Source organism: Mus musculus, chromosome X (genome assembly GCF_000001635.26).
Source record: "Mus musculus strain C57BL/6J chromosome X, GRCm38.p6 C57BL/6J".
Lineage (NCBI taxonomy): Eukaryota > Metazoa > Chordata > Mammalia > Rodentia > Muridae > Mus > Mus musculus.
Window position 1 is genome coordinate 48,530,661 of NC_000086.7, and position 22,209 is coordinate 48,552,869.

Here is a 22,209-nt window from a genome sequence, read left to right on the forward strand (position 1 = left end):
CACATTCCCAGTTCTTTCACAAAAATCCCATTCCCCACCAATTTCTTTTTTTTTTTTAAAGATTTATTTATTTATTACATGTAAGTACACTGTAGCTATCCTCAGATACTCCAGAAGAGGGAGTCAGATCTCATTACGGATGGTTGTAAGCCACCATGTGGTTGCTGGGATTTGAACTTCGGACTTTCGGAAGAGCAGTCGGGTGCTCTTACCCACTGAGCCATCTCACCAGCCCCCCCACCAATTTCATCATGAGAAGTTGATGTTTATCCCCTGTTGGTCTAATAATAATACATGTTATGCAAAGAATGCCATGGAATATGTGTTACAGGAAGACACATCCTGTCCAAAGGCCCCGTGACCCAGTTACAGAATAATGCAACTACTTACAAACAAGACTTCAACAACGGGGGCTGGTGAGATGGTACAGTGATGAAAAGCCCTTGCTGTTCTTGCTGAGGACTCAGGTTCAATTCCCAGCATCTACATCATGGCTTACAACTGTCTGTGAGTCCATTTTCAAGGAATGCATGCCCAGTTCTGATCTCCTCTGACATGTGGTGCACGTACATACAAAACATTCACACACATAAAATAAATCTTTAAGAAATAATAGAATTAAGCTGGGCAGTGATGAGTACACCTTTAATTCCAGCACTCAGGAGGCAGAAGCAGGCAGAATTCTGTGACTTCAAGGCCAGCCTACTTTACAGAGCAAGTTCCAGGGCAGCCTAGGAACCTTGTGTCAAAAAAAAAAAAAAAAAAAAAAAAAAAGAATCAGACAACAGTGAGTATAGGGTTATGTTGTAAGAATACAGAACACTGTACACTCAACACCAGTGACTGGTGCTAGAAAAAAAACTGTATTTAACTTGTTTTCATTTTATTTATTTATTTATTTATTTATTTATTTATTTATTTATTTATTTATGTGTGGGGAGTGACAAAGCATGCCAGAATATGTGTGGAAGTCACAGGATGGCCTGCAGGAGTTGATTGTCTCCTGCCACCACGAATTGAAAGTCACATCATCAGACTTGGGAGCAAGCACCTTTACCCACTGAGCCATCTCTCCAGCCCATTTATTTGCATGTTAAGTAAAAGTAGGGTATTTGCTCCTTTGGGGAAGGCCAGTTTCTCAAGGAACTCAGAATGATTCACACAACGAACCCCCCTGGGTTAATCCAAGTCCTTTAGCTACCTATGTCCCTAAGGGCAGTGCAGGGCTGTTAGGATCGATGAAATAGCTCATTGGCGAGTCTCTTGAATTAGTGGTTCTCAAATGCTGGTTCAAGCTAACCTCAATTAGTTACAGTACAGAATTCCAACCCAGTCTATCTAGAAGCTCTAAAGTGGGGCTCAGGGATTTGAATTCTTAAAGTGTTCACAGATGATCCTGTGGTGCCCCCATGCCTCTCTGTGTGTCGCTTTCTCTAAGCTGTCTGGCAAGCTCTAAAGGCAAAAGCTATCTTTCTAGAGCCACAACATGAAAGCCATCTGTGTGAACAATAGGGGACACTTCGAGTTTCCAGGGAACTCAACTGGGTGAAGTGGATCCTTTCAGGCCTTGAGCAAGAAAAATGAAACTATTTTGGTCACGCTCATTGTCCTTGGGCTGTTTGCCTGAAACTAGTAGGTAAGAGCCTCTTAACTTCAAGAGACTTGGGAAGACTAATCCTGAGTATAAACACTTCCACACTGAGAGCCACTCTAGATGCAAGAGACAAAATTGGCTCTAGGGGGAGGATTGCATGGCTATCCCACGCCCCCTGCTGGTGAAGTTAGTGAATGCAGCAAAGTGGTTCTCTAAGTTCCTGAATGTTTGCACAAAGCAGCAAGAAGAAATCCTAGTCCCAACTCAGGCACTCAAACAGCAGAAGCTAGGATATCCTTACAAAAGGAAATGGCCTGAGGTGTCCTGGGATTACTCCCTGTCAAATCGCTCGGGCTTCACTCTCCCCAGGGAAGCCTGTGAATCTGCTCTGCTAAGAATCACGGCACAGCAGCAGCGTGGACAAACAGGGAGAAACGAGCCCATTTCACCTGTGCAGTGGGCAGACGCTGAAGCCAGGAAAAGTAACTCGTCCTGTTGCTTTGGGGGCATATTGATTGCCTTTGAATTAGTGTCTCACTCTGGAACTCAGCCTTTCCACGGGCTATGATGCGGCTGAACCAGAACAAGAAATGAATTTTATGAGTGGCTTTCATCCTTTGGTTTGTACTTATTTCTTCCCCAGTAAGTATTTCATCTTAGATGTCTAGAAGAGGCTTTAGGTAGACTTATGGGTAAGAAACCTGGCTGCCTTGAGCCTACCCACCAACCCCTCATGGAAATCAAGATACTTCAAATAAAGTGGTGCCAGGCAGTGGTGGCACAGACCTTTGATCCCAGCATTCAGGAGATAAAGGCAGAGGCAGAGGCAAACAGCCAACAGAGTGAGTTCTGAGACAGCCAGGGCTACACAGAAAAAACTTGTCCTGAAAAACCAAAAATAAAACAAAAAAATAAAATAAAACAAAAATAAAAATAAAAACAGAAAACCAAATAAAGGGGAGCTACCTCCGATATTGTCCTGCATATCCTTCCAGGGACCTCACTGAATGGAGTCAGACTATTCGACAAAGAGGTTAGCTCTATTCTTCTTAGTTTGTATGTGGGTTCCTTGGCAAGATCAATGACCCCAATTCATACAAGAATGGATTGACAAGATCAGTTCTTGTCAAGATCTTGTCAAGATCATTGATTTTTTTTCAATTTATTTTACATATACACAGAAATTTTCACAGCACTGGATTCTGAAGAAATGAGCAAAGCATGATGCACTCATACTTTTTAGGTCAAGGACAATAGATTTGTAAAGTAATAACATGATAGTTTGTGATCTGGGCTAGGGTCAGAAATTCTTTTTTTAAAGATTTATTTATTATTATATGTAAGTACCTCTGAGCCATCTCTCCAGACCAGGGTCGGAAATTCTAAGGTCCTTACAGAGATAAGTGGTGGCAATGTATTGGAAGATAAGGGTTACATCAAAGAGTTTGTTTATTCAAGGTTACTGTAGCCTTAATGACCAGTCTTTTGTGACCAAGGCCCTTTCCCAGCTTTGGTATGTGCGGGCCATCTCTCCTGAAAGAACCATTATGACTTGCTGTATGTCGAAAATGCAGGCCAAATGGTCCTGCCCGAAGTTACATGTCCTTTTGCCTTGAAGTAATCAGTTGACCAGTCTGGTTTATTTAGCCATGGCACTTGGTTAGGATTAACTCTCGTTTGCTGCCTTTATGTTTCCCACTGAATTAATGACAGCTTTAGACAATTGCTATTTCCTTTTTGAATCAGTGAGTCGCTCTGTAGCTCAGGATTTCCAGGAGCTCAATATGTGACAGCTTAGGCTGAGACTCTCAATTCCTCGGCCTCAGTCTCTTGAACACTGGGATGGCAGGCATGCACTACCCCTTCATTTGGGGAGTAGCTCAGCGGTAGCGGTAGCGGTCGCACACTTGCCTGGTATGCATGAAGACCTGAGTTCCATTTCCAGCACCACCACACACACACAAAAAAAATCAATCAAAACCAAAAAACCCAACCTCTCTGCCCCCCAACCTCCAAAAACCTTTAGTAGTAGGAAGAAAATGATCTAATTTTACTAAAACAAGGCAAGGAAAATGACTTATCATTCAAATGTCAGTACTTCCTGATAACATTACTTCCAGAAAGATGTTAACCTGGTGTCTTCATCTATAAAATAGGGTTGGAAATCTTTTGTTCAGGAATTCTGGAAGATTCAAGGAAGATAACTTAAGTGAAATGTAATTTTTGGATAGATATTTGTATATTGTATTTTCCACATATTGTTGTGTGCTGTTACACTTGAGAGGTGTCTCTAATGTAGCCTTGGCTGACCTGGAGCTTGCTATGTTCTATACACCAGGCTGGCCGCACATTCCTAGAGATCTGCCTGCCTCTTCCTCCCCAGTGCTGGGATTAAAGACCTGTGCCACCACCACTACCTGACCCTGAATCAATTTTGCAAACTATTTCCAGGGAGGGAGGTGAGGTGAGAGGGCGGGGCTGGGAGGAGAGGATGAAGGGAAACCTGCATCCCGGATGTAAAGTGAATAAATAACTTAGTTAATAAAAATATTTCATATTGTCTCTAGGGCATTTTGATCCAATCAATAGAGAGGCAACTGTTTAAATAGCCTACTCATTTACTGACAATTATGGTCAGAGGCTCTGAAGGCTTGCTTAATAGTAATATCTCATTCCAGGGCTGGTGAGATGGCTCAGCCAACAAAGGTGCCCATTGCCAAGCTTGAGTTTGATTCGAAGAACTCACATGGTAGGAGAAGAGACTTCCTAAAGTCTCTTTCATGAACTTATGTGCATGTGCACACTCATACACATAAACTCATAATAAATGACTAAATAAATGTAATAAAATTAAATAAAAGCCCCTTCCCACTAGACTATGCTATAGTTCATCGAATCAGATAGATTATGATGGAAAACTATGGAACAGAAGGAAATGGAGATCATGGGTAAAGAACAACCCCGGACATACTTTTTAATTATTTCAAAACAAGGACATTTTTACGATTGATATAACATATTTTCAAAAATTAAAAGCATTGAGAAGGGGTCTGGAGAAATGGCTCAGAGAACACTGACTGTTTCTCTGAAGGTCCTGAGTTCAAATCCCAGCAACCACATGGTGCCTCACAACCACCTGCAATGAGATCTGATGCCCTCTTCTGGTGTGTCTGAAGACAGCTACAGTGACAGCTACAGTATACTTACATATAATAATAAATAAATCATTTTTAAAAAAACATTGAGTAAATAGCCAAGATTTCTGAAAGTGAATTCCTGGTAATAACTAATAAAAAATTTTGGAGTAGGGATTCGAAATATAGCACAGAGTAGCCTCAAATTATCCTGCCTCTGCCCCCATCGTGCTGAGATTACAAGTGTTCACCAGCTCAGGCAAAATCCTTCTGTTAATGGATCCCCAGGCATTGTGTCACGTGCCTATAATCCCAACACTTGCGTGGTTGAGGCTGCAGGATGAAGACTTTGCCAAGCCAGGCAGTGGTGGCACACACCTTGAAATCCTAGCACTCTGGAAGCAGAGGCAGGTGGATCTCTGTGAGTTCAAGGCCACTCTGGTTTACAGACTGAGTTCCAGGACAGCCAGGCTACAAAGAGAAACCCTGTATCAACAAACAAACTACCACCAACCACCACTATCACCAACAACAAACCCAAACAAGAAAACAACAACTACAGCAAAAGTTTGAGGCCAAACCTCTGCTAAAAAAAAAGACTAGGGTTGTAAGTAACTGATAGTGTATGCTTAGCATATGTAAGGCCTTGGGGTCAATGCCAAGCTCTACAAAAAATCTTTTCTTCTAAATGTAAGAGGTTTTCTTCTAAATGAGACAGGATTCTCTCTCTATATATATTTATATTTCTGGGTATTCAAGGACAGTCTGTTGTACATAGTAAATTGAAGGCCATCTAGGGCTACATAGTAAAAGTTTGTCTCATTCCATGCCATCCCAAAACGAACAAACAAGCAAGCAAACCCACACAAACCCACAAGCAAAACTATGTCCTCCACTCAGCAGCATGGTATTGCAAGACCTGAGATGATAAATAAAAGCTACGGCCGGGCAGTGGCGGTGCACGCCTCTAATCCCAGCACTTGGGAGGCAGAGGCAGACAGATTTCTGAGTTCAAGGCCAACCTGGTCTACAGAGTGAGTTCCAGGACAGCCAGGGCTATACAGAGAAACCCTGTCTCGAAAACTAACTAACTAACTAACTAACTAACTAACTAACTAAAAGCTATGAATATCCACAGTGTTTATGATCTGCTAGATTTCATTGATGTGTATTTTCCAGTGTCACTCCTAAGGATTAGTAGTAGTAGTGACAGTACTTAACACATAGTACCATTATTACAAAGCTGTTCTCTAAACACACCACCATACATGACATACATGTTTTATATATATACATATGGCTACATATGTATATATGACAGATATATTCACTATTAATGAATAAAAACAGTAGGAGAGAAACATAAGAAACCCCCTTAAGTTTGTCCAGGAAGAAAACTTCCCACTGGTTAAATAAAAAGCCACTAAGAGCAAGGCTACTGAAGACACTGAGTTCCAGAGAACTAATGTCTATGGGGTAAAAATAGGTATATGAGGTGTTGTTAAGAATAAGTTCCTCGGGGTTGGTGAGATGGCTCAGTGGGTAAGAGCACCCAACTGCTCTCCCAAAGGTCCGGAGTTCAAATCCCAGTAACCACATGGTTGTTGGGAGCTATTAAGACAACACTATTGTCCTGATCTCTGAATTGGGCCTCTCCCCAGAGAAGAAAAGGGGGTCAAAAGCGGGCCACCGACACACCGATTCCGAGAACAACCACAGAATATTCCAGCCCTAAATCATCACCGATGTCCTGACCACACCCTGATACCGCCAAGTTCTTGCTTCCCCGTGTAACTGCCTAAAGAATGTGCAATTCTATTGCCCCACCCCTCCCGCTGATAAGTAACTGTACTTCCCCTTTTGCTTGTGCAATTCTACTGCCTCATCCTTCCTGCTGAAAGGCACTTCCCCTTTTGCCTTGGGCCTTTCTCAATACAGTGGGGTCTTGATGCAATTCAGAACGTTTCCGTGTTGTTATTCGCACAAGACCTTCGTCTCTCTCTACCCCCCATTTGGTTCTTAGGAGAAGGTCCCCTCAAGACCCTCGAATAACTGGACCTGCTGGACGGGTCACATGGTGGCTCACAACCATCTGTAACGAGATATGATGCCCTCTTCTGGAGTGTCTGAAGACAGCTACAGTGTACTTACATATAATAAATAATAAATAAATCTTAAAAAAAAAAAAAGAATAAGTTCCTCACCAGGCAGTGGTGGCACACGCCTCTAATCCCAGCACTTGGAAGGCAGAGGCAGGTGGATTTCTGAGTTCAAGGACAACCTGGTCTACAGAGTGAGTTCCAGTACAGCCAGGGCTGCACAGAGAAATCCTGTCTTGGGGAAAGAAAGAAAGAAAGAAAGAAAGAAAGAAAGAAAGAAAGAAAGAAAGAAAGAAAGAAAGAAAGAAAGAAAGAAAGAAAGAAAGAAAGAAAGAAAGAAAGAAGGAAAAAGAATAAGTTCCTCACAATTTAAGGAAAAGTAAACCCAAACTCTTTATAAAAGAAGACAATGACTGGCTGAAGAGCAGGCTCCGTGGTTAAGAGCACTTGATTGTTTTGCCTAGGAACCAGGTTCAGTTCCTAGCACTCACAGTGTATAATTTACAATACCTCTGACTCCAGTTCTAGTGGTGCTGAGGCTGACACTTCAAGGGCACCTGAATACACATGGAGTGTGTATGATATATATATATATAAAACATGTGTGTGTGTGTGTGTGTGTGTATTCAGGCAAAATACCCAGATGCATCAAAACAATGTTTTATTCTAGGTTACATATCATCATATCTTGTTCTCTCTTCCACAGTCCTCTTCCTTCACACATGTTCACACACACACACCACTTTCCATATATGAAAGTAAATGTGAAAAATTTCTGAGTCTGACTTAACATAATGAGCTCCACTCACATCTATTTCCCTGCAGATGGCACAATGATCTTTATGGCTGACAAAAACTCCAGATTATATGCACCACCTTTTCTTTACTCATTCATTTCCCCATTCACCTGTTAACAAGGATCTAGGTATTTCATACCCAGACTATTGTGAATAGACCGGCAACAAATATAGACACGCAAGGACTTCTGTCGTATGCTCACTCAGTCCTTCAGGCAGCTAGCAGAAGAGGGACAGATGAGTTGTACAGCACTTCTTTAGGTTTTGGGGAACCTCACTGAGATTTCCATTTTGGCTTCATGAGTTTACGTTCCTTCCAGTGGTCTGAAAGTGTTCTTCCCTCACAACCTTATGATGATGGCCATTTATAGACTGTAGCAAGACAGGATGCCAATGTAGTTTAACTTTGCCTTTTCCCGATTGTTAAGGGTGTTGAGTATATTTTTCTGTATTTATCAGCCATTGGTATATCTTTTAAGGAAAAGATACATTATTTATGGTGTGTATGCACGCCAGGGCACATGTGTAGCGGTTAGATCCCTTTTCCCATCCTAAGAGTTCCAAGGATCAAATTCAAGTTATTAGGCTTGGTGGCACAACCTTTTCTCAACGGGCAATCCTAACAGCTGTATTATTTCTTTAAAATTAAGACTTTAAAGTTCTTCACCTGCTTCCCTTTGCCTCTGAGAGAGTGCTCCCCCTCCCACCCCCTCGGCTACCCCCCTTCCCTGGAGTATCATTGTGCTATAGAATTAGGCGAATCCTCTCCCACCGAGGCCAGACAAGGCAGTCTTCTGCTACATATGGGCTGGGAGGAAGTGGGTCGGAGGCTCGAAGCAGCCCATGTATGCTCTTTGGTTTTCATTTTATGTGTATGGTTGCTTTTCCATGTCTGTGCATCACAGGCATGTAGTACCCACGGAGGTCAGTAGAGAGCACCGCTACTGCTGAACCGGCTCTCCACTTCTTTCGAGAAATATCTGTTATTGGCTGATTGGTTCAATGTTTTTATTTCTGTCACTTGTTTGGTAATTTTATACTTTGTCATTTTCAAGGCAGAGTTCCTCCGTTTAACAGCCTTGGCTACCCTGGAACTTGCCTGCCCCTGCCTCCAAAATGCTGGGATTAAAGGCATGCACTGCCATCGCCCAGGTAAAAGGTACCGGAGAGACTGCCATGGGTGCTGGGAACCAAACTCTTCTATGGGTCTAGCCTTTAGATGGCCTAGCCATCTCTCCAGTCCATTTCATAGTTTTATTAGCATATACTTATGCTACCACACAGAACAATGCATCTCTCCATAGATCATAATTCCATGTTAGACGTACAGTTGGTAAAGGTCTCTCCCCAGTCTTCAGGCCGTCACATCACTCAACTTCATTTGCTGCTTTGCCGAAGCTTTTGTAATCTCATGCAATCCTGTTATCAATTCTTAACAACCATTTATTGAGCTGTTAGGTATTTTTGGAAAGTCTTTGTTGATTCCTTTACTGTGAAGCACCTAAGACTTCTTATTTATTTTCTATTGTCTGTCCCCTACTATTGAAATACCAATTTCTCAAGGGTAGTGATTTCAATAATTGAAACACTGAGACTAGTCGCAATCAGAAAGTTCTCAATAAATGTTTGCTGAACAAACCAAAGAGGTCCAACTATGTGTTGTCAAAATGGGGGGCAAGAATCTAAGTCTCTGTTGTTTAGTAATTATTATTATTGGGTTTTCAAGATAGGGTTTCATTGTGTAGCCCTGACTGTCCTGGAACTTGCTCTGTATACCAGGCTGGCCTTGAGCTCAGAGATCTGTCTGCCCCTGCCTCCTGAGTGCCGGGACTAAAGGTGTCCCATTTAGTGATTATTTTTCTAATAATGGTAATGACCTGAAAGTAAACCAGTTGCACGTCTTATTCAATTGAGGAACAAAAGCCACTGTGCGTCTTCATGCAATGGCTATACTGAACTGAAAAAACAGACTAGCCTAAAGGAAACAGAAGAGTGTCAAGGAAAACTCATATAAGCAAGCTTATACTGATTCCCTGAAATGTAAAGAAAAGTTAAAAGATAGTACAAGACACAGAACTTGAAGAAACAGGGACCCATGGAATAGCGGAAAGCCATATTCCTGACTTAAACACCACCACATCAAGAATATACTTATTCATATTTTCCAATTATGTTAGAAAGAAGTAATTTCTTGGTAAAAGTTTTAACACTTAAAAATCGGGGGACTGGCGAGATGACTCAGTGGGTAAGAACACTGACTGCTCTTCTGAAGGTCCTGAGTTCAAATCCCAGCAACCACATGGTGGCTCACAACCACCTGTAATGAGACCTGAAGCCCTCTTCTGGTGTGTCTGAAGTCAGCTACACTGTACTTATGTATAATAATAAATAAATCTTTGGGCTGGAGCAAAATTTTTTTTAAAAAAATGGGATTTTATTAATACTGTTAAAAAACAGAATGTTTTTAAAATTGAGTGGAAAAATGGTAACTGACAAAACAAATCCTTGAGTTAGGTACAGAAATAAAAGCCTTGATTATCACCAAAGCCACTACTTCAAAACAAGCCAATCCCAAAGATTTTGAAATACTATTGATAGCAGGTATCAGTATGAAAATTAACCTTGATTATGATTACAAGGAATATACTACATAACAAGTGAGCACTTTAAATGGTTTTTAGTATGTTTCAAAGTACAGTCATATAGATCTGATTTAAAGTAAAAACAGCATAAACACCTGACTAACCAGATAAGAGCCTCTTGAGACTCTGCCTCCTTTCATCATAATTAAGAAAACAGGTAATTTGCTAGCTGTTTTTTTATTCCAGTTGTGGTGACACATGCCTTTAAACTCAGCACTCAGGAGGCTGAGGCAGGTGGATCTCTGTGACTTTGACTCCAGCCTGGTCTACACAGCAAGTTCCAGGACATCCAGGGCTACATAGAAAACCCTAGGGTTTTCAAATTTTCTTTTAATTTTTTTTTTGTTTTATGTGTACGGGTGTTTTACCTACATGTACATCTGTGTACCACATGTATGCTTAGTGCACACAGAGGCCAGAATAGGACATCAGAATCCCTGGCAACTACGGGATGCTAGTAATTGAACCTGGGTCTTCTGGAGGAGCAGCCAGTGTTCTTATCAGCTGAGCATCTCTTCAGCCCATCTTTTGCTAGCTTGTAAAATAGTTCACATTAGTAAAGTATAAATAGTGAGCTTTTAAGTTTGCTTAAAGAAGCAGAACAAGATGTAATCAATAGACAAAGACTTCAGTCAACAGACAAAGCAGGCAGTCTTCCATGTGAGAAGGAAAAGAATTCGTATTAGATGATGCAATCTGTAGGTTTTTATATCAATTTATTTATTATAAAATAATTCCCAAGAGTGTTTAACAATACAAATTTTATTAAAAAAATAAGTAACATCAAAACTGTTCAGCAAAATCTATATTCGATGTAACCAAAATAAACAAACACCAAAATAAAAAAATATACATCTCTCTCTATATATGTGGGCAAGAAACAAGTGCATTTTTGGTCCCAATATTTTTGAATATATTATATTTATCTAAGGAATTACATTAATGGCTAAGGAGATAATTACTAAGTTAATAGCAATGTAACTTAAAACTTCTTTTAAGATCTGTAAGCGGAGTTTTTGTTCTTTGTCTTCATTTCCTGACCACTAAGATGTTATGATAGTCCCAAGATAGAGAGAACATATATTAATGTCTAATGAACTGAACAGGTAACACTCATGCCTTTAAATTTAGCACTTGGGAAGAAGAGGCAGGCAGAAATCTATGAGTCCAAGGTCAGCCTGATCTCCATAGTGAGCATCAGGATAGCCAGGGCTATATAATAGAAACCATGCCTCAAAAAAATTAAACAAACCAAACAAAAACAAAAAAAGAAAAGAAAAAAAGAGAAACTAACAGTAGGTAGCTGTATGAAATAGGTAGAGAGTTTTAAAGAAATTTCTTGGCATTTTAAGCAAACACACAAAAAAAGAATTAAGCAGAAATTACAAATGTAGATAATAAGTTTGGGGAATGACAAAAATTAAGCTATTAACATTTAAATTTTCAAAAGTTATTAACCACTAGAATAAGTCGAGAACTCGTGGAATGTTGGCTAAAACTTTAAATGATAACATAAATAACTGTTACTTTGGAGCCATAACTTCACAAAGTTTGTTTTTCCAAAAACATGAATGTAAGCTTCACTCACTTGATGGGCTTTCATAATTAGTACAAACTCATAAGCTTACACTTAAGAACCAAAGTCCTCAGAGGGAAGTTGTGCTCAAATCTATTTGGTGCACCTTGCAGGCATCGGTGGCCAGATACTATCAGCCTTACGGAAGGCCAGTCAGGTAGGAAGGGACTCTGCCTAAGAACTGATAAAATCCTAAGGCCACACACTGAAGCAGGTCTCCCAGTGAAATAAATCATATTCCTTGGAAAGAGAGACTAGTCATCAGTTGTCTTCATTGAATGGGAACACTGTCCCGGAGTACACTGGACATTTTTTTTGAAATATCTGTGTTGCCTTTGCATCTGACAAATAGACCAATGACATACAAAGAATGAAGGAAAAAACAGCTATCCGACCACCAAGACTGATAAGAAATTAAGAAGCAGGCAAAACAGACAAAACAGCAGCTATACCATTTGACACAAAATATTCAGAAGGCAAGTACAACAAAGAAAAATACAAATTATCTGAAACAAAACAAGAATAGACTACAGCAACTAAGGTGCCTTCTCCAGCATCAACTGGAGAATCAAAGCACATGCTAACACATGTTAACCTGACACAGAGAAGATGGAATAAGAATCTCCCAGCATCTGAAAGCTGGAAAGAGCTGGATAATGCGAGCTAGTGTTGTGAATTGTAACTGCCTTCATGAAAACACTGCAGATCTTTGAACTTAGGAAATTCCACCTTGTCTTGCACCAGGTTGCACAAGCTTCATAGAGCAGGAATCTATTTGAACAAGCCACTTTAAAACAAAAAACAGAAACACTTTAGTAGTCTTCATTGCTATCGGTGATCTATTGAAAAATTGCAACAGTGCTAAAATCTATCACATTGTGCTGAATGAAAATGAGACTTACTCAGAAGCGGATTCAGAAGTTACGGCTCTTTCGGTAACTGAAATCAGAGAAGGCTTTATGTTTACAAATGTCATACACGAAGACTGAGTATCAATTTAATTTTCAAGAGCTCACACTGTGATAGAGAAAAACGACTGGCCCATAGATCATAAATTCAAAGTAACGGACACATGTACATACCATTCTCTATTACAACTTGGCAAGTATGAGTTTTACGTTGATTTAAGTGTTTAGCCATACGGTCTAAGCCAGAAGTATCGGCTAGGAAGTCACATTTAAGGCACACTAGAGTGATGCCCCTATGAAAAGAGAAGACTAATAAGACAGAGGATCATATGTGGAAATCCATGCATAAATTCAGTAATTGTTCTGTGTAATAACTCCTGGTTTTTATTTTATGTGCTATCACTGTTATTTCCCAATTTTGTTGTAAATATGGTCTATCTAATATGTTTCTCAAACATATTAGGGTTGGGGTTGTAGGCAGTATTTACCTTGCATGTGCCTGGAAAAAAAAAGGATGCTCACAAAAATAGCCTAGCCATTGCTAAGTTATGCTATCTTTTAGTGCCTTATAAATTGTATGCTCTCAATCTGTTGCTAAAATATTCACATCCAGAGACCCAGGAGTCTTGGCTCAACTAGCAACCTGTAGTCACAGTGATTCCATGCCTTGCTTTCTCTGCCAAGCAAAAGATAGCATTTGGAGCTGGTGAGATGGCTCAGCGGTTAAGAGCACTGACTGCTCTACCAGAGGACCTGAGTTCAATTCCCAGCAACGGCATGGTGGCTCACAACCATCTGACGCCCTCTTCTGGTGTGTCTGAAGACAGCTACAGTGTACTCATATACATTAGATAAATAGGTAATTAAAAAAAACAACAAAAACCCAACAAGAACAGCAAAAAAAGAAATATAGAGGTCTGAAAAAATTTTCAAAATCTCTTTTGAGTAATAAGCACTAGGATGTTCTCTATACACCAAATTACTAGGTATTTTGGACACAACAGCAAACAAAACAGGTTCAGTTTATGAAGCATATAATCTAGTGCATTTAAGTCAGAATAAAGTTAGAAGAGATAGGAAGACTGTAAATTTAGTAATTTAATATAATTATTAGTTTGTTAACAAAGCATATACATACCTGATATTTTACGTGGGTTTTGTTTTGCTTTGAGACAGGGTCTCACTATTAGCCCTGTGGGGCCTTGAACTCAGGATGCGCCTGTCTCCTTTCCCCAGTGCTGGAATTATAGGTGTGAGCCACCAAACCCAGCTTCATCTTATCAAACCTTACATTTTTCTAAGGCTAAAACCTAGTAGTTTGCCTTATGCTGATTCTTTTCATCTCTAGCTCTGCTCTTAGCATCCTGTTTTATATTTAAGCCTAGGTGCTATACACAAAAGAAAGTGTTCTTGAACAAACAAAATCATGTTTTCTTTCCCAAACCACCCTTCATTCCTGATTTCTCTTATGATGTCACTTCCTTGCTACAAAGGTTTAAATAAAAACATTTCAGATATTTTAAATATTTAATAATTTATGATATCATTTACACTGTATTAAGCTGGGGCTATCTCCTCTAAACAAATGACCTAAATGACTCTTAAAAGACAGGCATTCTGAAGACCACTTTTCTAAAGAGGATGGTGTTGTGTTTAGTAACTTATCTAAGGCCAGTCCCATGTTTGAAATGTAGCCCTTTGATTCCAGAGCCCATTTTAAAAATATCACATAAGCTTTGTTGTAAGATTTTTCATTTCATTTTAACAAATGAGCTTCTTTTAAAAAATATTTAATTAATTTAGTTTTCAGGCTTTCCATTTATTCACTCATTCATTCATTCATTCATTCATTCACTTTACATCCTGATCGCAGCCCTCCTCTTCTCTCCACCCCACCCTGGTACATCAAGTCTCATCAGGACTAGGCACATCCTCTGGCACTGAGGCCGGAGAAGGCAGCCCAGCTAGGGGAAATGGAACCAAAGGCAGGGGACAGAGTCAGAGTCAGCCTCTGCTCCAATTACTAGGGGACTCACATGAAGACCAGCAGCACATCTGCTACAAATGTGTAAGGGGGCGGCGGTGCAGACTCTGCCTGCTCTTTGGTTGGTGATTTAGTCTCCATGAGTTCACTAATTTATCTTTATTTTATCTTTATTGCAAGCACATCTGTGTGAGGGTGTCGATCAGGAGTTACAAACAAGTGTGAGCTGCCATGTGGGTGGTGGGAATTGAACCCAGGTCCTCTGGAAGAGCAGACAGTGCTCTTAACTGCTGAGCCATCTCTCCAGCCTCTCTGTTCTTTATTATTTTATTTCCTGTGTATGAGTGCTTGGCCTACATGTATGTATGTGTAACACATGCATGTTTCATGCCCATGGAAGTTGGAACATCGACTTCTCCTGAATCTGGCAAGCCACATTGTATGCGCGCTGGGCACTGAACCTGGAGCCTCTGCGAGAGCAACATGTGTTCTTAAGCAGTTCACCATCGCTCTAGTCTTAGCCCAATTGATTAGTAAATAACAGCCTTAACTACTCTGTGGTTTACGAAGTTACAACTCACTATGTAAACTCCTCCACATTCATCTTCCTACCAAACCCTTGATTCACCCAAAGTATCTGTGATTTTTCTCAATGTCTTTCAAAGTAAAATTAATTCTTATTCTTTAGAACTTGTTTTTGGATTTAAAAAGTCTGTATCTAAACTCAAAATTATTTCCCCATATTCCAATCCATGCTTTTTTCTTCATGCATCTCTCTCTAGATATGTATCTTTTTTTTTCTTTTTCATTTTTCAAGACAGGGTTTCTCTGTGTAACCCTGGCTGTCCTGGAACTCACTCTGTAGACCAGGCTGGCCTTGAACTCAGAGATCCACCTGCCTCTGCCTCCCAATTGCTGGGATTAAAGGTATGAGGCACCACACCCAAACTTTATGCATCTTTTAAGTAGAAACCTCTATCCCCTCTGAAATAAGTAACTCTCACTGCATCTATGATAAATTTCCTATTATTGTATTTATTTATGTTCACTTTTTTATATCCTCCTAATAAATTGTATTTTTTTTTGAGACAGGGGCTCACTATGTAGTGCTGGCTGGCCTGGAACTCACTCTGTAGACCAGGCTGACCTGGCCTTGAATTCACAGAGCTACACTTGCCGCTGCCTCTCAAATGCTAGGACTAGAGTTATGCATCACCTTACCCAGCTTAAATTCTACCTTCTTGAAAGTTGGTACCAGGTCGTCTTCATCACTGTGATCTGTACACTTTTTTCCCCATAAAGAGCAAAAGTGAGAGGTTGAAGAGAGTGCTCTGCTAAGAGCACTAGTTGCCCTTCCATAGCATCCAAGTCAGATTCCCAGCACCCAGATGATGGTTGCCTCACAACTGTTGGTAACTTCCATTTCATGCAACCGAGTGCCCTCTTCTGCCTTCCATGGGCACCATGCATGCATGTGGTGTACAGATATCTATTTACATAGGCAAGACACACATAATAACGTAAAGTACATTATAGTAAGAATAAAGCTGAGACTTATAAATAGTATATATTAACTTTAAGTACTACAGAATTTTAATAAAATTATTCCCAATCAAATAGTGCTAAAAAGAATCTTTTTCATTTTACAATGTAAATACATGAAAGTTTCAACTCAATATCTGGCACCACTGAAACAGAGGTTAGTCATATGATAGACTATCCCTTCCTTTATTCTAAGAATATAGCAACAAAAATAACTATCACGTTCAGTGACAATCATTTAGATTTTAAATTAGGTATACCAACACCTGGTTAAAAAGTATAATTATAACTTTTTAATACAAAGAACAGATAAAAATCAATTAATTACCTGCGAGCTCGTGATTGCTTCTTAAAAATATAAAGCTGCTTACTTGGGTGGTCATTGTGAGAGCTGAGAGATTAAAGACAAACAAGATTTTATTACTTTTATGATCTAATAAGTCATATTAACTTTGAGCATGTTTTCAAGTCTATGCGTATTTTCTTACTTTTGAACAGAAGTTAATGACATTCACATAATAATGAGATTATATTGATCACTGGTACGGCCAGAGCAAGTACCCATCCATTAATATGTTGTGATTGTAACCTCTCCGTCACCTCAATCAATGTAATGGCATTAGGGAAGACTTTGGGAAATAATTATGCCAGAAAAGAACATCAGATCCCCTGAACCCGCAGTTGCTGAGAAACAGATTCTTTTTTCAGACAATGTTACTGTTTTTAGTGACTAAGCACACATTTGAGTACAAATGGAGTTTTCTGTGTTTGCCATTGAACGAGGGCAAGGATGGATGGCTATGGCTTGAGAGAAGGAATGTTCTTTAGCATTGTTAAAAAGCCCGGAGCCTGGGGATTAGAGATGGCTCAGCAACTAATAGCACTTGTTGCTTTTTTTTTTAGAAGACTTAGCTTCACTTCCTAGCACCCACATGGTAGCTCACAATCTGTAACCCCAGTCCTAGAAAATCTGACACGCTCTTCTGGTATCAATGGGCCCTACACCAACTCAGTGCATGTACACATAAGCAGGTAACACATTAATACACATAAAATTAAAATAAGTTAAGTTTTTAAACATGGATTTACTTAATAAAGCCACTCTAATTTTATTAATTTAACTGTTTTTTTAAAAATTTCTGTCCCATTAGTTTTATAATTTGTTATATTTGAAAATATACAAGCAACATTCTAGACATTCGCTATTTCGACATTCCTACTTCCATGATGAGACACGCTTGATTGTAATATGACAACTGTGTCTTTAAAACAAACAATCAAACAAACTCCTCAAAGAGTAGTAATTTTTGATACAGAGTCTCATGAAGCCCAGTCTAGCTTTAAAATTAATATATAGCTGGAGATAAGCTTGAATTCTTGACCTTTCTGCCTCTTACTCCCAAGTACTAGAATTATAGGCATAACAAGCCATTAAATCTGAATAGCATCTTTGTGTGTGTGTGTGTGTGTGTGTGTGTGTGTGTGTGTGTGTGTGTATGTGTGTGTGTGTGTGTGTGTGCTCAGGATTGAACATAGAACTTTCTATATGTTAGGCAATGGCGAACCAGGAAGCTACACCCACAGACCAGAAAGTTAATTTTGACTGGCATGTTCAACTTACCTCATATGATTTGTAAAGGCTTTGTTACAGTTAGTGGTATACTTGCAAAAATCACAATTTATATGTGTAGAAAAGTGGCTTGAAAAATCTTTTATTTTGGAACGGCACTCAATACACATGTGACTTCCCTGGTGACACCTTATAGAGACAGAAAAAATAATAAAAATATGTTATACAATAAAAATATGTTATATAATAAAATAATAAGGAAACCTTTATTTTTAAAAATAAATTATTTTATTAGTTATCAGTAATTTGTATTCATAATAAAAAACTAAAGCAATTTTGACATTAAGAAATTGAAAGGATGTATTACAAGGTTAAGGAAACCCTTATTAACACTTAATTGATACAAATCTTTAAAATTATTAGATATTTAAATTTTGAAAATTTACTTTGAAGCAAGTAAAAGTTTAACACATGTAAATATTTTGAGAGTGGCCAACCAATGACCCAAGCCATGAGAGGAAGCCCATGCCCACCCCACCCTTGCCTGGTTGGCCAGAGACCTAAAGCAGAACTAAACTTGACTGACCAAAATAACAAAAAAGTCAATGCAATGACTCCTAAGAACGTTCTGCTGCAATCATGGATAGGTGCCTAGCCCAGTTGTCAGCAGAGGCTTCCTCTGCTACCTGATGGGAGCAGATACAGAAACTCAGATCGAAACATTAGGCATAGCTCCAGAAACCCTTTGGAAGAGGGGGAGGAAGGACAGCAGGAGCCAGAAGGGTTGGGGTCATCAGGAGAACACGAACCACAGAATCAATGAAGCAGGGCTCATAGGGACTCACAACTAACTGAAAAGGCAATCACCAGAGCCTGCATGGGTCTGCTCTAGATCCTCTGCATACATGCTGTTGTTGTTTTACTTGGGGGTATTTGTGGGCTTCCTAACAGTATGAGAGAGGGCATCTTGGATTCTTTTGCCTGTATTTGAGACCCTTTTCCTCCTACTGGGTTGCCTCATTCAGCCATGATAGGAGGGTTGGCTCCTAGTCTTATTGCTCTCATATTATGTCCTGTTCGGTTGATATCCCTGGGAGGCCTGCTCTTTTCTGAAGGGAAATGGAGGAGCGGTGGATCTGAGGGAGAGGGAAAGTTGAGGGAGGGAACTGGGAGGGAGGCTGTATGAGAGAATAAAAAAGATTATCAAATAGTATTTCAATTTTGAAAATTTGCTTTGAAGTAATAAGCTAAAACAAGTGCAAAAAGTCTAACACATGTAAATAGTTCCCTAGGAGAAAAAAAGACTCAATTTAATGTCATAAGGCAAAAATACAATGTTTAAGTTTAGTGCAAAAGATTAAAATCACAGAATAAGCACAGCAGTTCTAATTCTGCTCAGCAGTTGTGAAAAGTGCCATTTTATTATCTGCTAAGTCTTCAAAATAGAAAAATGATTGTCACGTGTAAGAAGGTTCTTTGACACGGCAATAAGCATTTAACTTTTGCGACTACATTAGTATCCCATCTAATGAATAAAGGTGGTACCTTAAGTTCTTCAGATCTATGCTGAATTTGTTTTTCCTGGTGCGTTGTCTCTTTTGCTTGTAGGAGGGCTTGGCTTTGGATTTAGTTGTCCCCGTACCTGGCTTACTTGCACTGGGCTTACCAGTTGTGGTTGCAACTGTTTGAGGGCTAGTGGTGGTAGCTTTATTTGCAGATACTTTTGAGTTATTCTTAGTAGTTGTACTTTTAGACTTTGGAACTGAGAGCTGAAGAGAAGTGCTTGGGATGGTACTAGAAGGTGGGCTTGAGGCTCTTGACTGACTAGATCCTAATGAAGCTCGAATAATAACCTGTGAAAACAAACCAGGGTATAGGCTCAGAAGATTACGAAAATGGTATTAAAACGCCGCGTGTAAGGCCTTACATTCAGTTATCTAATACGTGTAAGTGTGTTTACATGTGTATATATACGGAAGCAGGCTCTCACTTGAACACAGAGCTTGCTGATTTGGCTAGCCTAGCTAGCTAGCTTGCACCAGAAATATCCCGTCTCTGCCTCTCACCTTCTGGGACTACAGGTGGGCTCACCCAGATCTTTTTGTATGCGGATGCCTGGTATCCAAAACTTCAGCCTTCCCATTTGTATGAGTATTTTACCCACTGAGCCATCTCTCTAGCCCAAGCCCTTACATTTATGATCAAATACTTTATTTTACAAGAGTGCCAAAACAATTCAAGGCAGAAACAACAGTTCCATCAATATTTAAATAGAAGGGTGAATTTGAAACCTCACTTTATATTAACATAAACAATTAATTCAACATACACCAAGGACTAAATTGTAAGCATTAAAATTATAAAACTCAGAAGTTAAAAAATATAAATTCTCATTCCATGGGAGTTAGGCAATGACGTCTACTTTTTTTGACAGGTGGGGGGAGACACTGTATATAGCCTTGGCGATTTTGTAACTCATTATATAGACCAGGCTGACCTCAAACTCACAGAGATCCACCTGGCCTTGCTTCCCCTATGTGTTGGGATTAAAGGCACCACCATGCCTGCAGGCAGTGACTCCTTAAATATGCCATCCAAAGCATAAGCAAACAACAAAATGAACAAGGAGGCATCTCTTTAAAGGGGATATAAACACTAAATACAAGTGTCAGAAAAGGAGCCCACAATTCTACTCCCAGGTACGTTCCAAGAAAAATGAAAACACATGCTTGCACAAAAACTTGTACAAAAATATCCATAGCATCAGTACAACAGTCAAGAGAAATGACATTCTACCAGTGGATGAATGAAACTATCTATGCAGTGGAACAGTGCTCAGCCACGGAAGGAACGAAGCACCGAAACACGCTCCAAGATAGATGAACCTAGGAAACGTGCCAAATAAAAGAAATCCTCAAAGACTCTGTGTCCTAAGATTTCATTCACATTAAATTTTAAAAATGGGGGCTGTGGTTAAGAGCACCGATTACTCTTTCAAAGGACATGAGTTCAAATCCCAGCAACCACATGATGGCTCACAACCATCCGTAATGAGATCTGACACCCTCTTCTGGGGTGTCTGAAGACAGCTACAGTGGACGAGCAGGGCCAGGGTGAGAAGAAAAAGTGTCTGAAGACAGCTACTGTGTACTTACATATAATAAATAAATAAATCTTTAAAAATTTTTCTTAAAATGGGAAAATTCCTAAGGAAGAGATTAAAGCTTGCATCAAGTGCTGCTGGAATACAGTCACTGTTAATGGATGTAAAGTTCCTTTTAGTGATGATGCAAATGGTCTCAAATTGCATAAGATGATGTTTTCACAACTCTGTGTAAATGTTAATAAAACCACTTAACCAAGCACTTTAAATAAAAAAAATCTTTGGAACATGAATTGTATTCTAAATAAGCTGTTACCAAAAAAAAAAAATCAGTATAGTTCAGAAAGTCTAATATCATTATTTAAAATAGCAAACATGAAGTGCAATCAGATCCATTTTTGATCTAGTCTACCTTTTGCAGGTTTTTGTGTTAGGTGTGTTTGCATACTATGGTGGACATGTAAACCTCAAAGAATAACTCTGGAATTTGAATCTTTCTTTTTATCTTTATATGGATTCCAGAAATCAGTGGATTTCAGGTAATCAGACTTGCATTGTTGGGTGACAAGTACCTTTACCCACTGGCCCAATTTCCACTTGTTTTAAATGGTCTTCCCAGTTAAATGAATTTACTTAGTTATTTATTTGCTGTTGAAATAATAATTTCATATTGGTAACATGTTAACATGGACTTTAATGGATAACTTAGAAGTTGGTGCAAATTATCTAAAGAATTTATTTTTTCCAGCCCCCTCCCTGTTGAGAATTTATTCCATCTGAGTCTCTTTATCTAGAATGCATAGAAATACTAGCTCACTTGTCTGTCTTGTTTGCTCGCTGATTGGATAAATTAAAAGGTATAAAAACAAAAAATTATCAATGTCATTATATTACAATATGAAAATTTGGGAGGTTTACAATATTAGTATTCCACATGTCTAGTCTCAACATGGGATAAATGGATTGCAAGAAGTTATATTGGAATACATTGCTTGCTCTAGTTGTTCACAGCATTGTACTATATGACTTTAGGTCATTCTAGTAGCAGATACACACAAAAAATGTTTGTACTAAAAGCCAAATTTGAAAGGTTAGGAATAATTTTATTTTGGATTATCCATCCATCCATCTGCTGGACCAAATATTCAAGAGCAGGCTTTATATAAAGAAGCCAGAGGAAAAAGATGGCAAACATGGAAAACAGTATAATGTTATCCAGGAAAGGAATCTGATTCTCTTTAAGAAGATTCAGGAACTATA

At 39.3% G+C, this 22,209-nt stretch overlaps 1 protein-coding gene across 15 annotated transcripts in view; it reads right to left on the reverse strand.

The window, feature by feature from the left end:
• Positions 1 to 10,965: 10,965 nt before the first annotated feature.
• Positions 10,966 to 22,209, reverse strand: part of Zfp280c (zinc finger protein 280C) — a 53,023-nt gene continuing 41,779 nt past the window's right edge. For 8 of the 15 annotated variants that reach the window (XM_006541458.4, XM_030251280.1, XM_006541459.4 and 5 more), the window contains 6 exons: positions 19,392 to 19,699; positions 17,898 to 18,035; positions 16,605 to 16,667; positions 12,925 to 13,043; positions 12,745 to 12,781; positions 10,966 to 12,629 (listed from right to left, as the gene is read on the reverse strand). In XM_006541458.4, the coding sequence (XP_006541521.1) occupies positions 12,614 to 12,629; positions 12,745 to 12,781; positions 12,925 to 13,043; positions 16,605 to 16,667; positions 17,898 to 18,035; positions 19,392 to 19,699 (681 nt within the window). In that variant the 3' untranslated portion in view covers positions 10,966 to 12,613. The remainder of the gene's footprint in view (positions 12,630 to 12,744; positions 12,782 to 12,924; positions 13,044 to 16,604; positions 16,668 to 17,897; positions 18,036 to 19,391; positions 19,700 to 22,209) is intronic. The other 7 variants (XM_006541464.4, XM_030251282.1, XM_030251281.1 and 4 more) reach the window with 3 other exon arrangements.